At 48.2% G+C, this 21,219-nt stretch overlaps 7 protein-coding genes across 7 annotated transcripts; 2 read left to right on the forward strand and 5 right to left on the reverse strand.

Annotated features, from left to right (window-relative positions):
- Positions 1–159: 159 nt before the first annotated feature.
- On the forward strand, positions 160–1,777 carry HD556DRAFT_730995 (quinon protein alcohol dehydrogenase-like superfamily). Its single transcript, XM_041311448.1, has 6 exons — positions 160–489; positions 540–1,171; positions 1,231–1,233; positions 1,289–1,315; positions 1,369–1,449; positions 1,503–1,777. The coding sequence occupies exons 2-6, from the start codon at positions 611–613 to the stop codon at positions 1,719–1,721; spliced, it is 891 nt and encodes a 296-aa protein (XP_041157425.1). The 5' UTR covers positions 160–489; positions 540–610; the 3' UTR covers positions 1,722–1,777.
- Positions 1,778–2,850: 1,073 nt separating this feature from the next.
- On the forward strand, positions 2,851–5,088 carry HD556DRAFT_1274243 (Misato segment II tubulin-like domain-containing protein). The gene is made up of 11 exons (XM_041299212.1): positions 2,851–3,051; positions 3,115–3,160; positions 3,214–3,283; positions 3,334–3,571; positions 3,620–3,679; positions 3,736–3,882; positions 3,932–4,072; positions 4,123–4,190; positions 4,245–4,410; positions 4,471–4,586; positions 4,640–5,088. Exons 1-11 carry the CDS (start codon positions 2,899–2,901, stop codon positions 4,926–4,928), a joined length of 1,494 nt encoding a protein of 497 aa, XP_041157426.1. The 5' UTR covers positions 2,851–2,898; the 3' UTR covers positions 4,929–5,088.
- A 197-nt stretch (positions 5,089–5,285) lies between these two features.
- Positions 5,286–9,287, reverse strand: HD556DRAFT_1274248 (CHAT domain-containing protein). The gene is made up of 5 exons (XM_041299213.1): positions 9,145–9,287; positions 8,938–9,088; positions 8,743–8,882; positions 8,598–8,695; positions 5,286–8,541 (listed from the first exon to the last, which is right to left on the reverse strand). Exons 1-5 carry the CDS (start codon positions 9,182–9,184, stop codon positions 5,578–5,580), a joined length of 3,393 nt encoding a protein of 1,130 aa, XP_041157427.1. The 5' UTR covers positions 9,185–9,287; the 3' UTR covers positions 5,286–5,577.
- Positions 9,288–10,778: 1,491 nt separating this feature from the next.
- On the reverse strand, positions 10,779–13,574 carry HD556DRAFT_1433375 (MFS general substrate transporter; the record flags this gene model as incomplete). Its single annotated transcript, XM_041305213.1, has 18 exons — positions 10,779–11,307; positions 11,358–11,434; positions 11,486–11,543; positions 11,598–11,753; positions 11,806–11,839; positions 11,892–11,914; positions 12,030–12,094; positions 12,148–12,263; positions 12,317–12,480; positions 12,550–12,567; positions 12,622–12,650; positions 12,705–12,729; positions 12,787–12,834; positions 12,887–13,020; positions 13,073–13,113; positions 13,177–13,238; positions 13,290–13,363; positions 13,413–13,574. The coding sequence occupies 18 exons, from the start codon at positions 13,572–13,574 to the stop codon at positions 10,779–10,781; spliced, it is 1,815 nt and encodes a 604-aa protein (XP_041157428.1).
- An 811-nt stretch (positions 13,575–14,385) lies between these two features.
- On the reverse strand, positions 14,386–14,941 carry HD556DRAFT_1446189 (uncharacterized protein; the record flags this gene model as incomplete). Its single annotated transcript, XM_041307044.1, has 2 exons — positions 14,386–14,646; positions 14,807–14,941. 2 exons carry the CDS (start codon positions 14,939–14,941, stop codon positions 14,386–14,388), a joined length of 396 nt encoding a protein of 131 aa, XP_041157429.1.
- Positions 14,942–14,953: 12 nt separating this feature from the next.
- HD556DRAFT_731545 (uncharacterized protein) lies at positions 14,954–15,585 on the reverse strand. Its single transcript, XM_041311450.1, has 2 exons — positions 15,083–15,585; positions 14,954–15,026 (listed from the first exon to the last, which is right to left on the reverse strand). Exon 1 carries the CDS (start codon positions 15,480–15,482, stop codon positions 15,156–15,158), a length of 327 nt encoding a protein of 108 aa, XP_041157430.1. The 5' UTR covers positions 15,483–15,585; the 3' UTR covers positions 14,954–15,026; positions 15,083–15,155.
- A 104-nt stretch (positions 15,586–15,689) lies between these two features.
- On the reverse strand, positions 15,690–16,470 carry HD556DRAFT_1446190 (uncharacterized protein; the record flags this gene model as incomplete). Its single annotated transcript, XM_041307045.1, has 4 exons — positions 15,690–15,976; positions 16,029–16,199; positions 16,258–16,437; positions 16,464–16,470. 4 exons carry the CDS (start codon positions 16,468–16,470, stop codon positions 15,690–15,692), a joined length of 645 nt encoding a protein of 214 aa, XP_041157431.1.
- Positions 16,471–21,219: the final 4,749 nt, after the last annotated feature.

The following is a 21,219-nucleotide window of genomic DNA, read 5'->3' on the forward strand; positions in this document are numbered from 1 at the left end:
GCGACCTTCCTCCTGACTCAACTCTGCGTCGAGAAAAAGTTCACTTCGTTGCAGCTTTGATTCCGCACACGAGCGTTCTGTGTGCAAAACAAGTACTCTAAGTAAGTGATAGCATTCATGTGAGGGTAACCTGTATTAACTTGAAGAGCTGAAAGTGACCCGCACCCATCATGTGAAGCCTTCCCGAGCCAACATCATGTCTTCACCAGCCATCGGAAAACAAAAGAAGTCAGCCGTGAAGCCTCGCCAAAAGATGCATCTTGAAGGAGAAATTCAACCTGTGAATGGCATCATAGAGCTACCCAATATGACACGACAGATCATTACCTGTTCAATGGAATCTAGCTCACTTCGAGTCTGGGACTTGGAGAGCGGCATGCGTGTCGGGGAGTGGAAGGATGAAGGAAGTAATAAAGGAGTATTTTCCATGGCATTGTCGCCAGACGGCAAGACAGTCGCATGCGGGTGTGAGGATGGCATAGTGAGATTGTGGGACATTAGCAGAAGCAGGGTCATCAAAAAATTGACGGAGTACACAGCTGCTGATCATCTCTACGCAGTGATATCTATCTCCTGGAGTCCAAACGGAGGGAGAGTGGTGTGCGGAAACATGGATGGCATGTTCAGAGTGTGGAATGTAAAGAGCGGAAAGATCATCCTTGGACCAATCGAGATTGGGGAGTATGTGTATGGTGTTCGCTACTCAACTGATGGCAAGATGATTTCCACCGGAGGAAACATGCTGAGAGTTTGGGATGCCAACACAGGTGAACAGCTCAAAACACTCGAGTTCGGTATCGTTGCAGACATGGCATGGACCTCGGATGGAAGCACGCTTATAACCGGGAGCAGGAGGTTCGAGACTGCAACTTGGACTGAAATCAATGGCGAATGGCTTGCCGGTTCCTCAATGGATACTATGTTATCTCCAAATGAGCGCATCCTTGCAAGCGTACCGACAGCTGACAAGCACACAGTACAACTATGGAACCTCGAAAACCATCAATGCATAGGGCCACCCCTACATCATCAAGATGAAGACGAGGTGTCCAGCGCCGTGTTTGCTGCAGATGGTAACTTATTCGTGACTGGCTGCGACTCCGGCCGCGTATACGCATGGGATGTCTCTGCTATCGTGATCGAAGCTGGGCTCGATGGCCTTCTAACTGCAGTAAGCTAGCGGGCATTTCATCCCAAATTATATTGATAACGAATCTGTCTTCTTTCCAGGCGGTTTGTTGTATGAGATCTCTTCTTCAACAGCCTTATTGATCTTTGTTCATCACAGAAGGCTGTCAACAAGCCATTCGTAGATGTGAGTTGTGTGTTTCTTGAAATTCTACATGGTTTTGAGTATCTATATCCTAGGTCAATGTTACACAACGACGTGCACCCAAGATTGAAGGTGTTCGTCGAATACCACCAGGGTTTTTTGACGACCATGTTAATGTACGCGACCTCAGTTGATAATCGATCAGTCCCATCGGCTAATATGTCGACAGTCGTCAACATCACGCGGTCACCGTACTGCAGCACCACTGCAGCCCAGTCGCTCATCCTCCCACAATATTCTCAGCCTGGCTCAAAATTTCATCTCTAGTATGTTACGCAGACGAGATGGATCGGCTATACGGTTGCCACCAGTAGTCGAGGTCCCGCTAACAGCGGGCAAGCCGGTACATTTGTTTCTCTATAAGTTCTTTAACACTAACACATTTTGACAGAGGAATTATCATGCCAGAAAGAAGCCCTCTACCAGCTCCTCTCAGCCTCCCAAGCCTCCTACCACGCAACAACATAACGGCGGAGCAACCCAAAGCAATCTGCCATCATCACAGCAACCAAATACCACTGCCACGGCATCCACTACATCTCCCGCAGTTACTGGCACTGCAGCGGCAGCTGGAACCTCGCATCCTGACATCACCATAAAACGAGCCGGATGGCGGGCTCGTTTTCTGCTCTGGGTTTGCTGTGTGCCCGTTCAGAGGGCAGACGGTCAACATTAGGGAAGTTCCATGCTTCATTGTTATAGTCTCATCTAATTCTCCATGGTTTCCAGTATAGATATATCCTGCAATACTTGTTACTGCATTCTTCGAAGGCTGTCCATCACCGTCCACCTCCATCTCAATCCCCCTTCTTCGAGATCTCTGGCCAGTCTGACAATGTCATAGACTCCATCCACTATGGCCATCTCACCAAAGCCGTCTCAGCGTTCTCAACATCTTATCCGGATGTTCGTGCGCTCGTGCATGAGGTCACTCAGAAAGTGTTCGCTTTGGTTGGAGATGCCGCGCGCGTTGTCATCGGTCTTCCGAAGCAGATTTTACTTGCGAACGACTCTAAGTTTGAGGTGATTACACCGAGGGGCCAAGATATTTTGCAGCATGCAAAACCTTGTCATGCCCGTATTGATTGGCGTGAGTTCCCCCGAACACCTGGCAAAGCAGAAGATGGTCACGATCATTACATTCTACAAGAAATCTGGTATACACAAAGTAGACTACCCTACAATCATCACAGACTCTCTTTTTCCCGCCGCTTACGGAGGCCTGAACAGTCGGCGGCCCAGCATAAAGGTGGGTATCAAAACGCGATCATTGACTGCCTCAACGTTAGCAAGGCAGATTATTCCAAACTATTGCACGCACGACTGATCACATTGTTCGTCTGAAGAGCGTAAAAGCAGGTTGTAGGCGGACATTATATTGCGACTGACTCTGCCGCCTAGCTTGGACCAACGTGACCTGGGCCCTACAGGCCCTCCTGTATCAGTAGTTGTAAGTATTCTGCGCAGTAAGTATCTACGGTACTACCCCACTAGCGTGGGAACATTTCATGACGGCATGATGATCAGTACTTCCGATCGAGCATGTTTCAAAATACCTTCACGCTATGAGAGAAATCATCTACATCCAAGCAGGCTCATTTGCAAACTACGTAGGAACACATTTTTGGAATACGCAGGAGAGCTATTTCACCTACGAAGATGACGATGAACCTATCGTAAACCACGACCTTTCGTTCGAAGAGGGACGAAGTCCTCAGGTGTGTGTACCATTTCCAAGTGAGGTCCTCAACTTAATGTGAGCTACCGTTGCGTCTCTTAAGAATCAACCAACTCTTTGTCCGCGCCTGTTGACATTCGACCAGAAGTGTATGCCTTCGTTGGCGCATTGATATCCTATCGTCTGAGCTGCATCTGAGCAGCAAACTTCGGGACACTCGCAAAAACGAGCCAAGCTGATACAGTTACCGATGCTTCACTTGATACGACCTGGTGAGTGTTGGTTGTAACAGATGTTTGTCATACGAACTGATACTTTTCAGGCAAGGAAGGGTCGTTTGCGAGACACAAGATCCAATTCCTCAAAGCGAATATCACGCTCGTCTTGAAGGTGAACCAGAAGAAGGCGATTTGGAACGCACAGATCCAAATATCAGATACTGGTCAGATTATAGTCGCGTATTCTTTGATCGAAAATCCATACAGGCCATCCCTGACGCACTGGAAAGTATCGAGGCTGGGTGGAGTGTCGGTCAAGATCTCTTCCAGCGATATAACGAGGTACATTCTTTTTCTCCCCGTTTTGTGGTATTTATAACACTTCTCTAGGATACAGAGCTTATGGAAGGGGCGTTTCGTCTGCTCGTCGAGAACTGTGATAACTTCCAGGTAGGCTCTTTTTCATGCTATTTCCAGCCCTCCGCTAAGTCAACCCCCCACTGCAGGGCTTGCAAATGATGCATGATACACCCTCTTTCGGGGGCTTTTCGCATGCTTTCCTGACTTCCTTCCGCGACGAGTTTCTCAAGGCTTCTACGCTAAACTTTAGTTTCCTTTCGGGCGCAGACCCAAATCATGCTGGCATTGACAATGTGAGTGTATGCGCCTCCACGTAGATGCCACACAAACGTTTGAAAGCAGTTTCTCGACACCAAGAGAATTATAAACGACGCATTATGCTTGCAAAGCTTGCATCAGCTTTCGGATATCACTTTCCCAATACTAAATCCGTCCCGATGGTCTGCGTTGGAAAGTAACCTATCGCGGGGACTTTCCTATAATGTTTGTCTACTGCAAAACTCTACATACACTTACCTGACTGAACGTTGCAGAAAAACAGCTTGTATCATACGTCTGGAGTCATCTCGTCGCTGGTAGAGACTGCTACGTTGCCACTAAGGCATGCTATTTTCATTGACAGGCAATGAACATATCATCAACTGATTCCACACAGACTTAAAGGCAGTCGGGAGGACATCGCAATGATCGCTGACCACTTGAACTGGCGAAAATGTTCTCGATTGGGACAACTGGGTGGCATAGTCCCCCTACCTTTTTCTGCGACAGAGGGAACGTTCGCCGATCTGTACTGCAACTTCTCGACTGGTTTGTCAAATAAGGTAAGGATCATGTTGACGCCTTGATTGCACGGACCATGATGAAGCAATAAGTAATCATAGGACGAGCGCGCAGTTTTTGCGAGACGAAACGTAACTCGAGGGTTGCAGGATCAAGATCTGGCAGCATTTGATGCATGGCGTGACTTGTCATCGCTACAGGAACCTCTGGATTCCAGGTATGGCTCAATCGTGTGGCATGCATCTGAACTCATTTATGTCATGGGGTTAGCATCCATGCACCTGCTTATCCCGTGCCGACATCATTTCCGTCCATGTTTCGGCACACTAAACCAACGTCGATTAGGATGGCTTCATCGCTTGTCACAGCACCTTCTACATCGATCCCGCTTATGGGGTATGCTAGGTTTGTGGAACAGACTGCAAGGATGAGAAGGAGTGATGGTGTGCTTATGAGCATGGGCCTCGAGAATGATGACGTGAAAGAGCTTGCTAGTGCGTTGTGGGAGATCGTCGATGGGTACGGGAATGACAGGATGGATGAAGGGAATGACAGATAATGAAACGCATCATCTTATTCGAGAAAGTACTCTGCAGCAACTCGAAACAAGTGGCATAGGACTATGCATAAATACTCAAAGAGCAAATACAGGGTATATGTTGAACGAATCCTCAAATCTCAGTAATGGAGCACCCTATTCGTATCTCATGTTAGGTCAATTGGTCCGATTCACCCAGAGAAACAAAGGTTATTTTACCCTCAGATCCCGTTTGCGTCTTGCAGAGTCGCCAGTCCATTGCGTGACCTCGATCGATGCACGAGTACTACGAGCGCTATCTGGTGTGTCCGTGTTTTTGATCACTGCTACATTATTATGCTACCTTCAAGCTCTTCAGTATGGATTCCAATGCAAAGAAACAGCGCGCAACAACGAAATTCAAGTCTGGGTGAGTTACATCAATGATTCGGGCGTAATTGGAAGGCGCGAGTCGGCTCCTACTATCTAAGTACTCAAGCAAAAGACGAGTCGAGTACACAAGAACTTTGGTGAAACATTCTAGTCGACAAAAACGACAATAAATACGAAATAGACTATAGGTAGAGTGTAAGAAATATGCATCAGGGTCATTTGTATAACAGAATGAAAGAGGATCGCAGATCAACATGTGCACTGAATATATACCAGACGACAGCAATACGACGTAGGACTATACACCAATATGAACAAAAACCATCCTCTGCTCGAGCGGCACTTTCGTCTTCACCGCGTGCGTAGCACAGTTGAGTGCCCAGGCTGCCCTCGAACAGTCCATGACACCGCCTGTCTTCAAATCTCCAAACATATACCCGTAAAAGGCTTCGACGACGTGTTTTGCGACAGCATCGTCGACCTCCCACAGCGTGCCAACGACGCTCTTGAACCCTGAGAACTGGAGACCAGCTGCGAGGTGAATTACTTCGTCCGGCGTCTCCTCATCCCCTACAGCTGTGTGACAAGCCGATAAGAACGCGAACTCGGCCTGCGGAAGATGTGTTTCCATTATATCGAGCAGTGTGAGATGTTCGTCTCTCATGACGAAATGCGAATCGTAAGGCTGTTTAGGATCCTGCTTGCCATGACAAGCGAGGTGCACCCAGGTGTTCTGCTGCAAGGCTGACAGTGCACCTGCTCGTGTGGCTTCGTCGCCAGATATAGTGGTGCGGTTGGCCGTCGCAGGGACGAGCTTATGGACAAGCTCGAGCTCGCTATCGACCGCCAAGAGCGCCTTGCCTTTCCCTGCACCCGGTTGACCCTGTCCGATGGCCACAAAGGATGGAGGCACGCGCTTCTTCATCAACTGTCTAGATCTGATCAGAGCAGAAAGTGTCGGCGTGTAAGAGCAGATGTAGAGATCCTCCAGGCATGGCTCCTTCCCAGAACGATCCGCCTTTGTTTGAAACGGGTGAGCTGCATGAAGAGGAATGGACGTGAAAGCCGCAGTGGGACACAGCCAGATTCGAGAGCGGTGCTTTAGTTTTAGGACGTGCTCGAGTACGTGGACGATTGGTAGCATGATCTGGTCCCATATTATCCGCAAGAGTACTATGAGATCCGTCCTCGACTCCCGTGGGTTCATCCGAGATGAATCTCGTATTGCCCTGGTGAAGCGATCCTTGAGAATCTTGAGATCTGCGAGAGCGATGGACGGCAAAGGAACATGATAGGGGTCTCCTGACGTCGGGACGATGACGGCGCTGCACGAGTATTGACTAGCAACGAGGATGATAACTGGGCCCTGGCGCGCTGCGGCTTGGAGGTCTTCATATGAAGGTGGAAGCAGGAACCGCGAGAACGCAGGAAGATCGCGTATCTCAGCTACAGCTGCTTGCCATTGCCTTGTACGTCTCCTATACTCCATTGCTTCCCGATCGGCAGCAGCTCTGTCGGTGATGGTTGCAGAACTCTGGGCTGCATTGGAAACGAGTTTGCTCAGCTCCAAATAATTGTGGGCCAGTGTCGGATTTGCCGACTCGAGGTCTTCGACTGGAGTTCTGAGTCGAGATGCCAGCGACCATTGCTGGCCACGACCCTGCTCCACAAGTTCAACTGCTTGTCGTAGATTGTCACGACGTATGGCACATGAGGCTGCATCTACAGGAAGTGACCGCGCACCACGAAAGGCGGTTGCAGCCTCACGCCGCGAGGTGATCGACGATCGTGTCATCACATGGCTGTCAAAATGTTCAAAGCACATCTGGTATGCTTCTAGGGCTGATTCATGTCCACAGACTTCTGCTTGGCGAGCCCACTCAATAACCTCTATGATGCGTAGCGGAAATCCTTGAGTAGGATGTCTTGATGCAAATCTGAAGTTCTCTATAGCGAGCGACAAATCAGCAGGATCGTGTAGAATCTGGTAACGAGACATATAGGCTTCCCGCAGCTCGAAATATGAGTAGTATCTGTCTGGGTGCAGTGAATGCAAAGCCGCCAATGATTGTTGGCAAAGTTTAATGGCCTCCTCGACATCTTCATTCTCCTGAGTTTGCGTGAAACGAGAGCAGAGCGCTGAGCTCAAATTGGAAAGATTTATATGGCGCTCTGGATGGTCAAGCCGCTTTAACCGAAGGGATTCGCGATACAAATCGATGGCCTCGTTAAGATCCTCCCTAATATGTGATTTGTCATATCTGGTTTGGAGCGCGAGGGCCAGGTTGTTAAGTATGATGTCACGACCTGGATGCCCAGATGGGCGCAAAGTCAGTGCCTCGCGATGGAGGCTGATAGCTCGGGTGATGTCGTCAATGTCGCCGCGTTTGTTGAAACGTTCCGCGAGGACGCCCCCTAGGTTGTCCAATAAGTAATAACGAGATTTATCCCCAACAGGGCACAGGCGCAGCGCCTCTTCGTGCAAAGATATGGCCTCATCGAGGTCATTAGGTTTGCCTTGGTGATCGAAGCGAGACTGGAGGGAGTAAGCCAAGTTGTTCAGGTAGGTATCACGGCCAGCATGTCCCTCAGGGCACAGAGACACGGCTTCGCGACGAAGTTGTATGCTCGTGTCAATATCATTGATGCTGCCGTGCTGATCAAAGCGTCCTTGAACTGCTCGTACAAGCTTGTCGAGAGCTCTGGGACGGAGTTGATGGCCCAGAGGACAGAGCTCGAGGACGACTCTTCGAAGACGGATGCCTTCATCGGATGCGTCTATTGGAAGTTTGTTGCATGCGCCAATCACATAATCAACACCATTTTCCCCTGCCGCGATACTACGAAGGTAGGTGCCCTCTGGACAGAGAGGCAGTAGTTCACGATAGAGTTGCGCGGCTTCACGGATGTCGACAGCAGTCCTCTTCTTGTTGTGGCGCCAACTCAGCGCTTTGGTAAGATTATATAGAGATAAGGGATGATCGGGATGGGACTGCGGACGCAATGCAAGGGCGTCGCGGAAGAGGGAAGTGGTGGCATCGATGTCCTCAAAATCATTTCGGATGCAGCCTTTGAGGCGGGCCCACGCGAGGTTGGTGAGAGCCGTAACATGGTCTGGATGGCCGACCGGACACTGATCCAGAACCAACTGAAAATGGTCTACAGCACGTTTCAGGTGAGAGACCCTCTTGCGTCTCACATATTTGGCAAATTGTACGTGGCCCGCATCTGTGTCTCGAGCAATCTCGCAGTCTATGAGGGACTGCAGTTTGCGTTCTGTGAGCAAAAGCTAACAGGACAGATATCAGCGTCACTCACATCAAATAGTGCTTCGTCCTGATCGTCGCAAGCATTTACAATGGCAGCCTTCAGCCGAAAGGAAGGGTGGAGACCATGCACGGGTGGGAAGGATATATCTACGAGACGTTAGTGTATGTGCATGAATAAGAAGCGAATCACTCACCAAATGGCTCATCTCCATGATCGAGTACCTCATCCCACGCCATCTGAAGTTCGCCGATGACCTCTCCACCGCCTAGTGTTCGACCAAGCTCAAAGGATGCCCTGATCTCCACTGACAATGCAGGTGAGGAGTGTGATGATCTATAAACCGATGATCAGTTCTCGCATCGCGTCAGACAGTGTCCATGGACTTTACAGAGTGACAGAATTCCTCCACAGGACAGATTGATCAGACGATGAGACACTGATGGCTGATTTCCAGCGCCTCCTGGAGTTGACATTGATGGATATGTAGATGCCAGCAGGAATGCGCTTGGAAGGAACTTGAATATTCTTTCCGCTGATGACTGTAGATATTGTGTGAGGATGATAACATATGCGAAGATAATATAGAGGGGCTCGCCTTCAAGTCTGATATATCGGCTTTCTGAGCTATCAGGCATGATGGTGTGATGGAGCAAATTGATGAGAATATTGAGGTTGGGCTGAGTGGTGTGGACGGAATCAATGAGAAGTAAGACGGGGGTAAGGATATGGTACGTGGATAGAGTTTAGCTGAGAGGGTGGTTGAGGTTCAGGTCATGCTACACGTGCATTTCCATATTGTCGAAGGCTGTTTGGCACAATATAGACGCTGGTATGCCAGTGATTGCACTAAGCGCTGGGAATGAAGATCACCAGGATTAGTGGAAGAATTTAGAGTAGACAATGTCATGGCCAGTCTTCAGCGAAAGTGGACAGCTGAGGTCGAGCGAGTCTCAGAGTAATTGGACTTGTATCATGTTACTCGTCAGCACACCAAGGCGAGAAGATGTCCAGTGTACTTTGTATGGTAATGCAAACAATGTTAAAGCCACTGAAGAAGGCACGCCAAGAAGAACCAAATGATTCTGTACGACTCGTCCTATTGAGCTGATGACGGGTGGGAGGATCATCTTGCCTGGACAGAGGAATTAGAAAAGGATGTCAACTTGGATGCAACCAACCATATGAGGCCTAGGCAGAGGCAACCACGTGCAATATTATGCTGAGGCGTACACAAGAGGGGTGCAAATGGCAAATCCCGGATATGTGGCACCTAAACTTTTGAACCTTAATACTTGCAGAGTCTTGAGTCCGTTGCGTGACCTCGATGCACGAGTGGTGCACCTTTGTTTTTTTATCACTGCTACATTATTATGCTACCTTCAAGCTCTTCAGCATGGATTCGAATGCAAAGAAACACAAGAACCAAATTCAAGTCTGAGTGAGTTGCATCAATGATTCAGGCGTAATTGGAAGGCGCGAGTCGGCTCCTACTATTTAAGTACTTGAGCAAAAGACAAGCACTATGAAACCGGAAGGAGGTTATTGTCACCCCTTCCACAGGTGAAATGTCCGTTTCACGGTGGTGTCATCACTCCCGGACGTAGTAATGGCGTTTGTATTTGGTCTAGTGTTCGGCGAATCGGCATTGGAGCCATAACAGCTAAGCAGCGGACCAAGACACTTGATGGAGTTCAACCATATGGTTGATATGGGGACGGTGAACGGATTTCGATACTTATACACCACAACAAACAACGGAAACTGTCAAGACGCGGTGCTCTATGAACTGTCCTGGGAATTAGTGCACGAGGGGGATGGGTGGGGACATGCAAGATGGACTGACCGCTACCCAACAGTCCACCACTCCATCCCGCTCATGAACGGAAGCATTCAATCTGAGGATCTCGGTTTCAGGAATCATAGCACCTCTACACAGAATACTCGCATGTTTGCATTTACATATTTCCTAGCCCTGGTTCATCGTCTAGCCATCCCCGGGCCCAATCGGAGCTCTACAATATATTTCGAATGTTATATGGAACCGCGAGTCACAGTTGATGGAATAAATCATGGCCATGCGCAGCCTAAGACGCAGCAGCGACGATGGCATCGGAACACTTGTGACGTGAGCGGAGGTGTTATTGCTACTCGAGTCAGAACATCGATGGAGTATGATTGGGTTTCGCCCACCTCTATGCCAGAGATACAGGGGAATTTTTTCCCCTCATTCTATGCTTTCATATCCTGCTTGCCAATATCGTCCAATGAGTCTGTTGATCCAGTGACGTTATCAGAGAAGGCCGATGCTTGGTGCTTCCCAAAACGCTCCAACTCCAAGGCTGGTAAGTCGTCTGCATCTGCAACTGTTGATTGCTCAGCACCCGTCTCAGCATCTCTTAGCTTGTTCTCGTGGCCGCGGATGATCGTACGTTTGAGTGTGTAGCTACGGAGGAAGAGAACTAGAAAGAGACCGAATGCAGATAGTGGAGTGCTGACTATCCAAATCGTGCTGATCGATCGCGAGTAAGCATGCATAACTTCGTGGCGCACTATTGGGTTCTGGTGGGAGTGATCGTTAAGCCAGAATCGAGACCATGGTAGCGTGCTTACAGAAATGGAAGAGATCCGCTTTATGTTACCGTTTAAAGCCGTGGCAGAAGTGTCGATTGTGAGGCCTTGGATGCCCTGCAGTTTCTGCTGGAGGACACTGGAAATAACAGCTTCCCCCATCGCCATGCCTACCGTATTCCCAAGAGTTCTCGAGACCAATAAGTACCTACGAAAAACAAATCGTAAAGTCACACCCACCGGAGGAACATAGAAGTGCTTATACTGGTAGCCATATCCTTTATAGGCACGGCTGCCTGTATGGCAATAAGCGGGCTCTATTGCAGAGGTGATGAAGACCGTGCATCGTTATGATGTGGTAAACTCACCTGGAACAAGCAACCGACGCCGAGGGAAGCAATAACAGGGTAGATTTCCTGTGCTGCACTAAATGAAAAAGCTATAACGACCGCGTGAATCCGACACAAACTAAATACGTACACAGTGGTCGTATTATCCAGCATAGTCATGAGCCCCCAACCAAGCGTCATGGAAATCCATCCGAACCATATGACAGGGCGGTAGGATCCCGTGCGAGTCATAACCATTCCAGAAACTGATGACATGAGACTACAGCTTAACGAGTAAGGAAGCATTCTGCGCATATCAGCAACATAGGATAACAATGATACATGGGTTCAATACTCACTTGATGCCAGAACTCGTTGCCGATGCGCCAAGAACTTGTGTCGAGCTCAGCAAAATGCAGATTCGAAGGCTATAGGACAGGCCTACCTTGGTAGTACATTGGAAGGTAGCTAGAAAACACATGGTGATGACAAGTATAAGCTCTGTCTGAACGTACTCACTAAGCACCTGGAATAGTCACGTAAATGATTGTTAGTACTCCCGAGACAGATTCGCGTGCATGACACACCTGCGAAGAATATCGTAGCATGTATGAAGACAGAAACTAATGCAAAGCCTGTCGTACGTGTCTGAAAAACCATGAGAAACGATATTGATATGGAGAGCTTTCTCAAGAACTCGCCTGGAAAAGACGAGGAGGAATAATGGGCGACCGCTTCGTATAAATCTCATTGATTCCACCGATGATGAGCAGTGTACCTCCCACAGCAAGGAGTGCAATGGTTTGTGGGGTTTTCCCTAAAGAAAATAATAATGGGCTTCGGTTCTGTAGAGCAAGAAGATGAAATTACACGTCGTTGAGTTGATACCAATAAGGAGACAAATAACCCCTATAACGATCACAAACAGTCCAACGAAATCGAATTCTCGGACATGATCGCGGAACGGCCTTCCTTGGTGCGGATTCAGATTTAAGAAAAAGAATAAAACTGCCCCAGCTAAGCCACCAGTTGGTCTGTCCATAAGACGTGTTAGTAATAAGCTTCTGATCTCGTAGCAAACATTAGAAACATATCAAGCGCACAAATTAATCCAGAAGCACCTGGTACGCGTCAATCGTGAACCTTCGGTCAACAAATAGCACACGCAAACTTACCACCTCCAAGATACATGATCAGTGAAAAGCTGTAACGCAAAAAAATCAATTCTCAGATCCCCTCAGAAGATGGGAGACCTCACGCCGCCGATTAACGGTCCGATAACGCTGAGAGATAAGTTTCAGGCTTTGGAGGCTTAACGGCGGTGTGTTATTTAACCTTACCTTGCTGTGCCCCAAGTGGCACCAATGAGACCACTGTACTTGCCTCGCCTGGAAAATAAATATGATCAACAATGACTTGGTACTGGTAACACATATTCACTCTTCCAATGGAACGATGTCGGATATGATGATCTGTACGAGTTGGAAGATGCCACCGGCGCCAACCCCCTGTACGGTACGAGAGGCAATCAACCATGTCATGTTCTGAGCTGCACCACACAGCGCTGATCCAATCTAGTCTATGAGGTCAAAGCCTAGTCGGACGCGCGTGCTAGCAATAACATACCAAAAATACGAGGATGCATCCATATAGTATGGGTTTGCGGCCTGCAGATTCCAGTCATAAGTTGATTCCCGAGCAACACTCCATAAGACTCAAAGAGCACTCGCCTAAAATGTCGGATAGTTTTCCATATAGCGGACTCAAAGAGGAGCACGCCAGCATGTAAGCACTACGTGGAAAATAGTACCATGTAATAACACCATATGTAACACATACGTACCTCCCCACCCAACTATAGTTCTTACCTCCCCCTAGATCAGCTACAATTGTGGGCAGGGCGGTGGCAACGACAGTCTTATGGTATGTCAATTTGACATTCATCAATAAAATAACACATACGTACTTCATCTATGGCTACCAAGAAAGTTGTACACATCCAGCCAATAAACACAATCCCTAGGCGATTTTCAGGGATGACGTGCTCCTCAACATTTTTCCAGGATGGACCTGGTCTGTCTTTGGCCTCCTCGACTGCTGGAGATGGCGGCTCTGCCATCTTTGTCATGTTGTAAAAGTCTCGTTCACGAGGGCAGCGAGTGAATTTGAAGAACGGACAATGTTAACAGAAAATAGACAAAGGTGGGTTGGTAACTTCGTAACACATCCATGTGTAATAAAGGTATAGATGAGTTTTCACAAGGTCTAAGATCTAAGGCTTCGACCTTCCGAGAAGGTGAGACTAGTGGAGTCTCAACAGTTTACTGATCTGGGATTCGGAGTATTGTCGAAGTTCTATTGGAATTACGCCATAGGACAGTTCGTAGAGGACCGCGTCTTCCTGACGACTCAGATAAAGATAGAAATTATCTCTCTCTATCGAAATTACGGTCGCTATCGGTGACTCAGGGCACAAGAGTCACGACTTTGAACGAGGTATCACTTGCAGTGAAAATGGCATATCATGCTAATGCAGACAGCGCTACTAGTACTGGGCCGAGTACGCCGGATCATGTGAGAGGTTTACTCCCGAGGACCTCCAAACGTTCTCACTTGGTACGCTACACTAGTACTATATAGTGAGTTGTTAGCATGTCAGCAGAGTGCTTCTCATCAAAATCACGTAGACGGCGACATGAATTATAGGGCACTGCGCGTACCAGAAACGGAGTCCAAAACATGGCAGCGATGCAGGGCAAGAAACTTGGATAGTTTAGGGGAGGTGCAGAGTGGAGGAGCAGATAGATGTCGCGGTAACCTGTCTGAGAAGATGAAGATCAAGAAGGTGCGGACCTCCCCCAACTAATCACACGTGTGAATATACATATGTACTAGTAGATGAATTATCAAAAACGGATTGGAAGCATACCGGTACCGCATCATATCTTCTCCAGCACAGAAACTGCATGCCATCTACCACACCAATCATACTGCCGCGTGGTCGCCACCAGAGCATCCGCGTCCGCATTAAAAACACAATCAAACGATGAATCTGCACCGACTCGGCCCTCTTCGTCGTCGTCATTGCCGTTGTCGTCATTATCCAGCTCGAGCATTGAAGTCGGCGGGCTCTCAGGAGTCTGAACGACCTGCTTTAATGCGGGAACAAGTTTGGGGTTGGGTTTCCTGAGCAGTGAAGGCTTGAAAGGCTATAGCATAACTTGCCTTCGCACGTGAAGCCACATAGGCAATTGCACGGTAGCATAGTAGCACAATTGAGACGAAGGGAACTTGGAATTGGGGAGGTCGTGTTGCGGGTGCAATGGGACCTCATTGAGTCGGCACCACGGCAGAGTGTACATGTCTCGGCGGGGGTATCTTGCCTGAAACAGCTGTGGATATAGAAGTAGTTGTAGTTGCGAGAGCTTTGGAGGAAGGCAGAAACTCAGAGTTTGGGGAAGAAGCCGTAGTAGGACGACTAATAGATGGGGCCATGACGGTACTGGGTGTCCTCCCCTTCGCACGCTTCCGAGTCGGTGGTGGCACAATGTCGTTCACGTGCATCGACCAGGGAACCAGCCTCAAGATACGTATCTCGGTCATCAATGCATCAAGTGTGATGGAATTAAAACGTACAGATAAGTAATCTACGGAATGTAATACAAATCTAGTAAAATCAATACTGGTCAACCGTACTAGTTACTCACTCTCAAACAAAGGTGCCTTCTGGAAAGATGGCGTACAACATCTGCATATCATGTTCGGGCATGACCAACTGTCCGTCTTCCGCTCCATCAGGTCTCCAGAGACGTTCTCCTTGATATACGTTCACTGGGTATCGGGCTTCGCCTATCGTTCCAGACCAGTCGAAATCCACCAACATGAATCCAGGGCTGAAGTCCTTTTTTACCATAATATTTGTATCCCGGATGTCTCCGTGAACATAACCTCCTCGATGAAAGAGACTGGAGTTCCGTAGCGAGCGCATCATGATGAGGGTAAGGGACGGTAATATCCTGGAGACGACAGTAATCATCCGTGATCATCTCCATCACAATCATGTACCATCCGCCTGGTAGCTGTTCGAAACCCAGAAGGGCTGGAGCGAAGCCGTCCGAAGCACATCGTTCATGTACTTCCTTAGAGTAGCGACGGACAAACTTGATGCAGAGCATCTTGTCGTCGGTTGTCTTGACAGCGGAAGAGTAGTCTGGAATGATCCATTTGATTGTAGTACGTGAAATCACGTCAACGATGTCTCGATGCAAGTGAAAGAATACGGGTATGGAAACATGGGATCTTGAAACTTAGAGTCCAGAAATTCGAGGTCTTGATCGGGAGAAGGGGACGTAATGCCCTGGTAACATGCCAAGAGGAACCGAAGAGCCTTCCTGAGCGCACCAATGTGCCGAGCGACCATCGCACGCATTTTGCTATCAGTGGGGTGGTGAAAGAGAGGTAAACCAGTCGAAATCACCTGCATGTTCGGACGAGTGCTCCAAACAGCAGCTGAGAAATCGATGTGCGGACCTGTTGAAGTTATGATCAATGCATCGCGAGTTGTGAAATACTGCAAACCTACCAAATAGAGTGATTGTTATACAGGGAAACCTAAATGTAGGCTTGGCCTTCGCGAAAGACTCAGTAGAATGTATATAATATAGAATGGTTTGCATGTGGGGTTCGGTCGCCGTGGACCCTAACTCGTTCTTAACTTTAGCGATTGCGTAACGGAAACCTTTGTACTGTCCGTCTGGGAGGCAGCCATCAGCTCAGTCACCGTGTCAAAGCGGTGTCGACCGATAACTCACAAAGAGGTGGTTGGACAACAATATGCAGGTGCTTACGCTGAGGAGGAGTGTCGAGAACCTCAAACATTGAGTCCACAGGCGATAATGCTTTCTTGTGATCTGGTTTGAGATTGTCGATATTACTCTCGAGGGTGTCATCAACAGGCAGGTCGACCTTGCAAAGTATTAGATTGTCCGCACCTGATTGTAGGTATCAGATCACTCACTTTCCATAGCCGGAGAGCGTCTGCATCCAGGTCGCGAAATGCAGGCTTATTTTCCTTGATCAATTCTTTCAGGTCATAAACTAACTTCGTCGATACAATCTTGACCGGGAATATGTTCCTGGTGTGGTCGCCTAATACTAAGCAGTTGAGGTTGAAGTTGGACTACATGTTGGGAACAAGAGCAGGTGGTGGGCAATGCGAACAATGTTAAAAACACTGAAGACGGCACGCTAAGAAGAACCGAATGATTCTATACGACTCGTCCAGTTGAGCTGATAACGGGGGGAGGATGATGATCTTGGCTGGACAGAGGAATTAGAAAAGAATCTCAACTTGAAAAAAAAGGATGCAATCAACTGTATGCTTATTCGGTGCATGACGATTGATGAATGTTCAACAAACTGTGATCGCTGCCGCATTCACCTGAACAAGTATTGCGGGAGGGAAATACTCACTATATCGTTGGCACCTGTAGGTAAGCCTTGAAGGTGATGGGAATACACTGTTTGGCCGAGGGCTTGTGGGCTTCGATGAGGGAGAGATGTAATGTACAGGGAATCACCAAATACTAGATGGACTCATCGACTCGTGGTTCCTTGAGGTCCTCGGACAAGGTTAGGTTCAACCAACACGTCCGCATTCCAGGAATTCAATTTTCTATTTCAATACAACTCCCGTGACCGTGTTGCTCATGTGACGCAACTGCCACCGATATCAAGTATTATCAACCATTTGAAACACTTAGGTCCTGTTTGGACAGCGAATATTATAATTCAATTCAAAATTCGACCATCATGTGACACTACACGTAAGCCAGCTGTGAACCTCGGGTTCACCGTGTCGAGTGGCACACTAATTCCATCACAATGTCTGATAAGTCTGGTACTGGTTCTACACGCTCCCTTCGGTCTCAAGGTCCTGCTGATAAGAAAGCTGAGGGGACTGGCACATCCCGCAAGGCTGCTGCGATCTGGACAAAGGAGGAGGAAACAGCATTGCTTGAGTCTCTTCTGGGCGCTCTTTCTTCCTCAGGTGATGGTGGCTTCAAGGCACCTGCTTTCAATGCAGCAGCAGAAGATCTGAAGAAGAAATTCCCTGATCAAAGGGGTGCAGTAAAGACTGGGACAGTGTGCAAGAACAAATGGACATCGGTATGTTTACATAAAAGAACTCAAATTTCTTATCGGCGCTGGCACTAACATCAGTGCAATATCTTTCTAGTTGAAAACATTGTATAATGCTGTAGTTGATATCAAGAATACATCGGGATTCACATGGAGTGATGAAAATGGGGCAGGTATTGCATTGAAAGATGATGACGTCTGGGTCAGATACATCAAGGTGAGTATCGTACAAAGGAGCTCTGTTAAGACCATGCACAAAGGGTAGGACTGATTCTGAGGGGCTTGGCTTCAGCTCGTGCGCTGCGCCCCTTACCCGAGTATGTGCCCTTAATTTCAGAGTGATGTCCGAAGAAAGTCCAAGGACGTCCGAAGGACGTCCGAAGCGCGGGAAAGTTCGGAAGGACTTTCCGGACGAGTGCAAGTAACTTCCGGACGAGTGCGGGAAAGTTCCGGAGGAACTTCCGGAAATTACGATGAGGTTTCGTCCTGATACGGATACGTGTAATGGCTACTTATGACAAGTCCTAAGTAGAAGCAAACAGAGGAAAGGCTGCAAGGACAAAGTCCGAAGCAGAATAGGTCCGGAGGACCGCGGGAAAGTTTCGGACGAATGTCCGGAAACTTCGGAGGATCGGATGAGCGGATAAGCGGATAAGCGGATGAGCGGATAAGCGGAGCTCTGGCCTAGGGAATTTCTCCCTAGGCCCGAGATGGATATTGACTAAGTCGATAGACTAGAACTGATATGAGGACTTAGAGTGAGATCTAGTGCGAGGACTAATATGATATTCAGACTGAGGAACTACAGGACATATACAAGAGTTTATATACTAAGGAAATAACGGAAAGATCAGTAAGCAAGCGTCCGAGGCTATGTATGAAGCATAAGCAAAGTTATCAAGCGCGAGTCGGAAATGAAGCATAGGTTAACGGATCAGTAAGCATACCGGTAGTAAGTATAACCGAGATACCGAGGACAAGGAATACCGAATAGAGGAATAGGCTGTGTTAACGTTATATGCACAGGAATTGAATTAGGAAGCTTATCGTATATCGGATCGGATCGGACCGGACCGGACCGGACATCCGGATGAGATGCGTGGATTGAGGTATGGAGGTAAATGTATGTGGATGTGGATGTGGATGTGCAGGGGTGCAGGGATCCGGATGGATAGAGGACTGGAGACATGAATAGGGTGTCCGAAGGTCCGGATGAGGCGTGGGAATATTGTCGGATGTAGGTCCGGAATACGGGATATGACAGTATCCCCCCTTTAAGGCCGAGCCCTCGAGGCTGAAGACTTAGGAAGTTCGGAACGGAGATTGCTGGTATATGGCAAAGGATAATGATGGATGGATTCCGGAGGATTGGTTCCTATGAGTGAAAATTTCCGGAGGTCTCGGAAATGTTCCTGACACATGCATGGTTCATTATTATGCCTAGTACTTCATCTGGAGACTGGATGTCATAGACGGTGATGAAGAATGGCGATGGGACGCGAGGACAAATGGATTTCCGGAGCGGAAGTCTGGAACACATTGAGGATAATTCCGAAGGTGACCGGAAGTCCGGAACATGCGTGGGAAAATCGGAGGAAGCTCACGGAGCGGAGGATTTCATGTCAGGATAACGGAAATGCAGCGAGTGCAGGAAAAGAGGGCGAGAGTGAATGCAGAAATGCAGGCTTCTTTCTGATGTGACGGAGGAGTCCTGTGAGACATATCTATCTCCACGAAGCAGAGCTTGTGCTGAGGTACAGCTAAGGATAAGTGCATCATCGGAAATCCGGAAATTAGCCCCTATGACCGGAAATGTTCCGGAGCACGGATTGCACACTATCAAAGGTCGTGGACGGAGTTTCTAGGTGTACTGAAAGTTAACGCAAATAGCAGGGTTTTGCATCCGGTGCGAGGCTTTTGATAAACGCGTGTGGTGGATGGAAATCCTTATGATGGGACGGACGGATGATCAGAAACACGGATACCGGATATCGGAAACTCAAAGCATCGGAAACACAGAGAGTCGGAAACGTGGATTGACGATATCTGCAAAGACGCGATTTTCGGATGGATCTTCGGAAATGCTTTCCAGGCAGTTCCGGAAGGGTGCAATGGACAGGAAATCAATGGTCCGAAGGTCAACACTGGTCAGGTGGAGGTGTATGCTGAAATGGACCGGATCCTTCTAGCTCGCAAGTCCTGCAACAGGCAACTGCGTTAACTAGGGATATATAGTCGGTTTTATCAGTGGAAGTGACTCGGTGGACTTGGGTTTTTCGGATTAGGGTCGGATGTGGTCGGAAAACATGATAGGAGGTCCGGACGTAAGTGTTTGGCAATGCCAGGGTCTATGGTGAAATATACAATGGGAGTCGGAACGGAGATTGAGTCGGAAAAGCAGAGGAAGAGAATGGATCATCGGAGGAGATGTATATAATAGGACAGAGGTGTTTGCGAGTGGTTCGGATTTTCGGAGCTTCGGAGGATAGAGGCTATGGCGCGGAAACCCATAGGAGGTGGATCGGAACATAGGGAAGTGAGGTGGAAGTGTCGGATGACTCTTGACAGGCTTGATAAATGAAGGATGGATGAATCCGGACATGTTCCAATGATGTGCAATGCAATGTGCGTGTTTTCCATGGTCATCCGAAGCAGATCCGACTGGAGAATGCATCTGGATGGTCCGGATAGGTTACGGGTCGGATAGGAAAGCTGCACATGTATGTATGACTGCACGAGATGGTGAAAATTGTTCCGTTATGGGACGGAGCAAGCAAATTCCGGATGGAACACAAGCTGAAGAGGGTGAAGTGAATACTCAAGCGGAGTCCCTATCCCCCCTTTTGGGAGAATTTTCCAAACATTGATGGAGGAAAAATGGGCACAGGGTTCCAGCAGGAGCTTTGGATTTTCGGAAGAAACTGGACGTGAGTCACAAGAACGGAATGGAACGGAAGATATAACACAATGCAGGACTGTAGTGCTAAAAATTTCGGAGGTATCACCAGTGCTTTTCCGGATCCGAAACAGATTCCAGAGAAGACAATATTGAACGGTGAGGGACTTTAAGACAGGAGCGGAAGCGGGTCCGAAGCAACTACAAGCTATTGCAAAGTATATCCATTCCGAATGGAGGCGGTCCAGAGACAAAGGGTGCATCGGAGGTAGGAGCAGGAGCTTCCATCAAGAAAGCCATCGGAAATCCGGACGATTGAGTTCCGGAAATAGGGGTAAAGGTCGGATATTGGTATACTGAGGAAAAAGGACAGGAGGACGGATGGAAGGATTGCAGAGTGGAAAAGTGAGGACGGAGGATGGACAATTGTATAAAACATGTCCGGGCCATGGCATAGAATACCCATAGGAGTGTTTCGGATCCGGAGCGGGTGTAACTTGTCCTGGAGCGGAGGAGTGAACAGATCTTTCGGAAACATGGAGATTTGACAACAAAATGGACGGATGAGCTATAACGCGAAGGAATGCTTTGATACTGAAAAGTCCGGACGTCCGAAGGTATCCAAAGATATCCGGAGCTTATCCGAAGCTATCCGAAGCTATCCGGAGCCATAACACGAAGGAATACTTTGGTACTGAAAAAGTCTGGACGTCCAAAGCTATCCGAAGCTATCCAG

This window comes from Suillus plorans (genome assembly GCF_016647745.1).
Source record: "Suillus plorans strain S12 chromosome Unknown HD556scaffold_50, whole genome shotgun sequence".
NCBI classification, from domain to species: Eukaryota; Fungi; Basidiomycota; class Agaricomycetes; order Boletales; family Suillaceae; genus Suillus; species Suillus plorans.

What these genes read in the sequence shown, in the direction of transcription:
- HD556DRAFT_1274243 (XM_041299212.1), top strand. Translation starts at nt 2,899, where the DNA reads ATGAGAGAAATCATCTACATCCAAGCAGGCTCATTTGCAAACTACGTA. An exon ending in GCTTCACTTGATACGACCTG is followed by an intron (nt 3,284 to 3,333) that starts GTGAGTGTTGGT and finishes GATACTTTTCAG; the next exon opens with GCAAGGAAGGGTCGTTTGCG. An exon ending in ACTGCTACGTTGCCACTAAG is followed by an intron (nt 4,191 to 4,244) that starts GCATGCTATTTT and finishes GATTCCACACAG; the next exon opens with ACTTAAAGGCAGTCGGGAGG.
- HD556DRAFT_1274248 (XM_041299213.1), bottom strand. Translation starts at nt 9,184, where the DNA reads ATGCCTGATAGCTCAGAAAGCCGATATATCAGACTTGAAG. An exon ending in TCATGGAGATGAGCCATTTG is followed by an intron (nt 8,696 to 8,742) that starts GTGAGTGATTCG and finishes AACGTCTCGTAG; the next exon opens with ATATATCCTTCCCACCCGTG. An exon ending in AGGACGAAGCACTATTTGAT is followed by an intron (nt 8,542 to 8,597) that starts GTGAGTGACGCT and finishes CGCAAACTGCAG; the next exon opens with TCCCTCATAGACTGCGAGAT.
- HD556DRAFT_731545 (XM_041311450.1), bottom strand. Translation starts at nt 15,482, where the DNA reads ATGATTACTGTCGTCTCCAGGATATTACCGTCCCTTACCCTCATCATG.
- HD556DRAFT_730995 (XM_041311448.1), top strand. Translation starts at nt 611, where the DNA reads ATGGATGGCATGTTCAGAGTGTGGAATGTAAAGAGCGGAAAGATCATC. An exon ending in TCAACAAGCCATTCGTAGAT is followed by an intron (nt 1,316 to 1,368) that starts GTGAGTTGTGTG and finishes TCTATATCCTAG; the next exon opens with GTCAATGTTACACAACGACG. An exon ending in TTTTTGACGACCATGTTAAT is followed by an intron (nt 1,450 to 1,502) that starts GTACGCGACCTC and finishes ATATGTCGACAG; the next exon opens with TCGTCAACATCACGCGGTCA.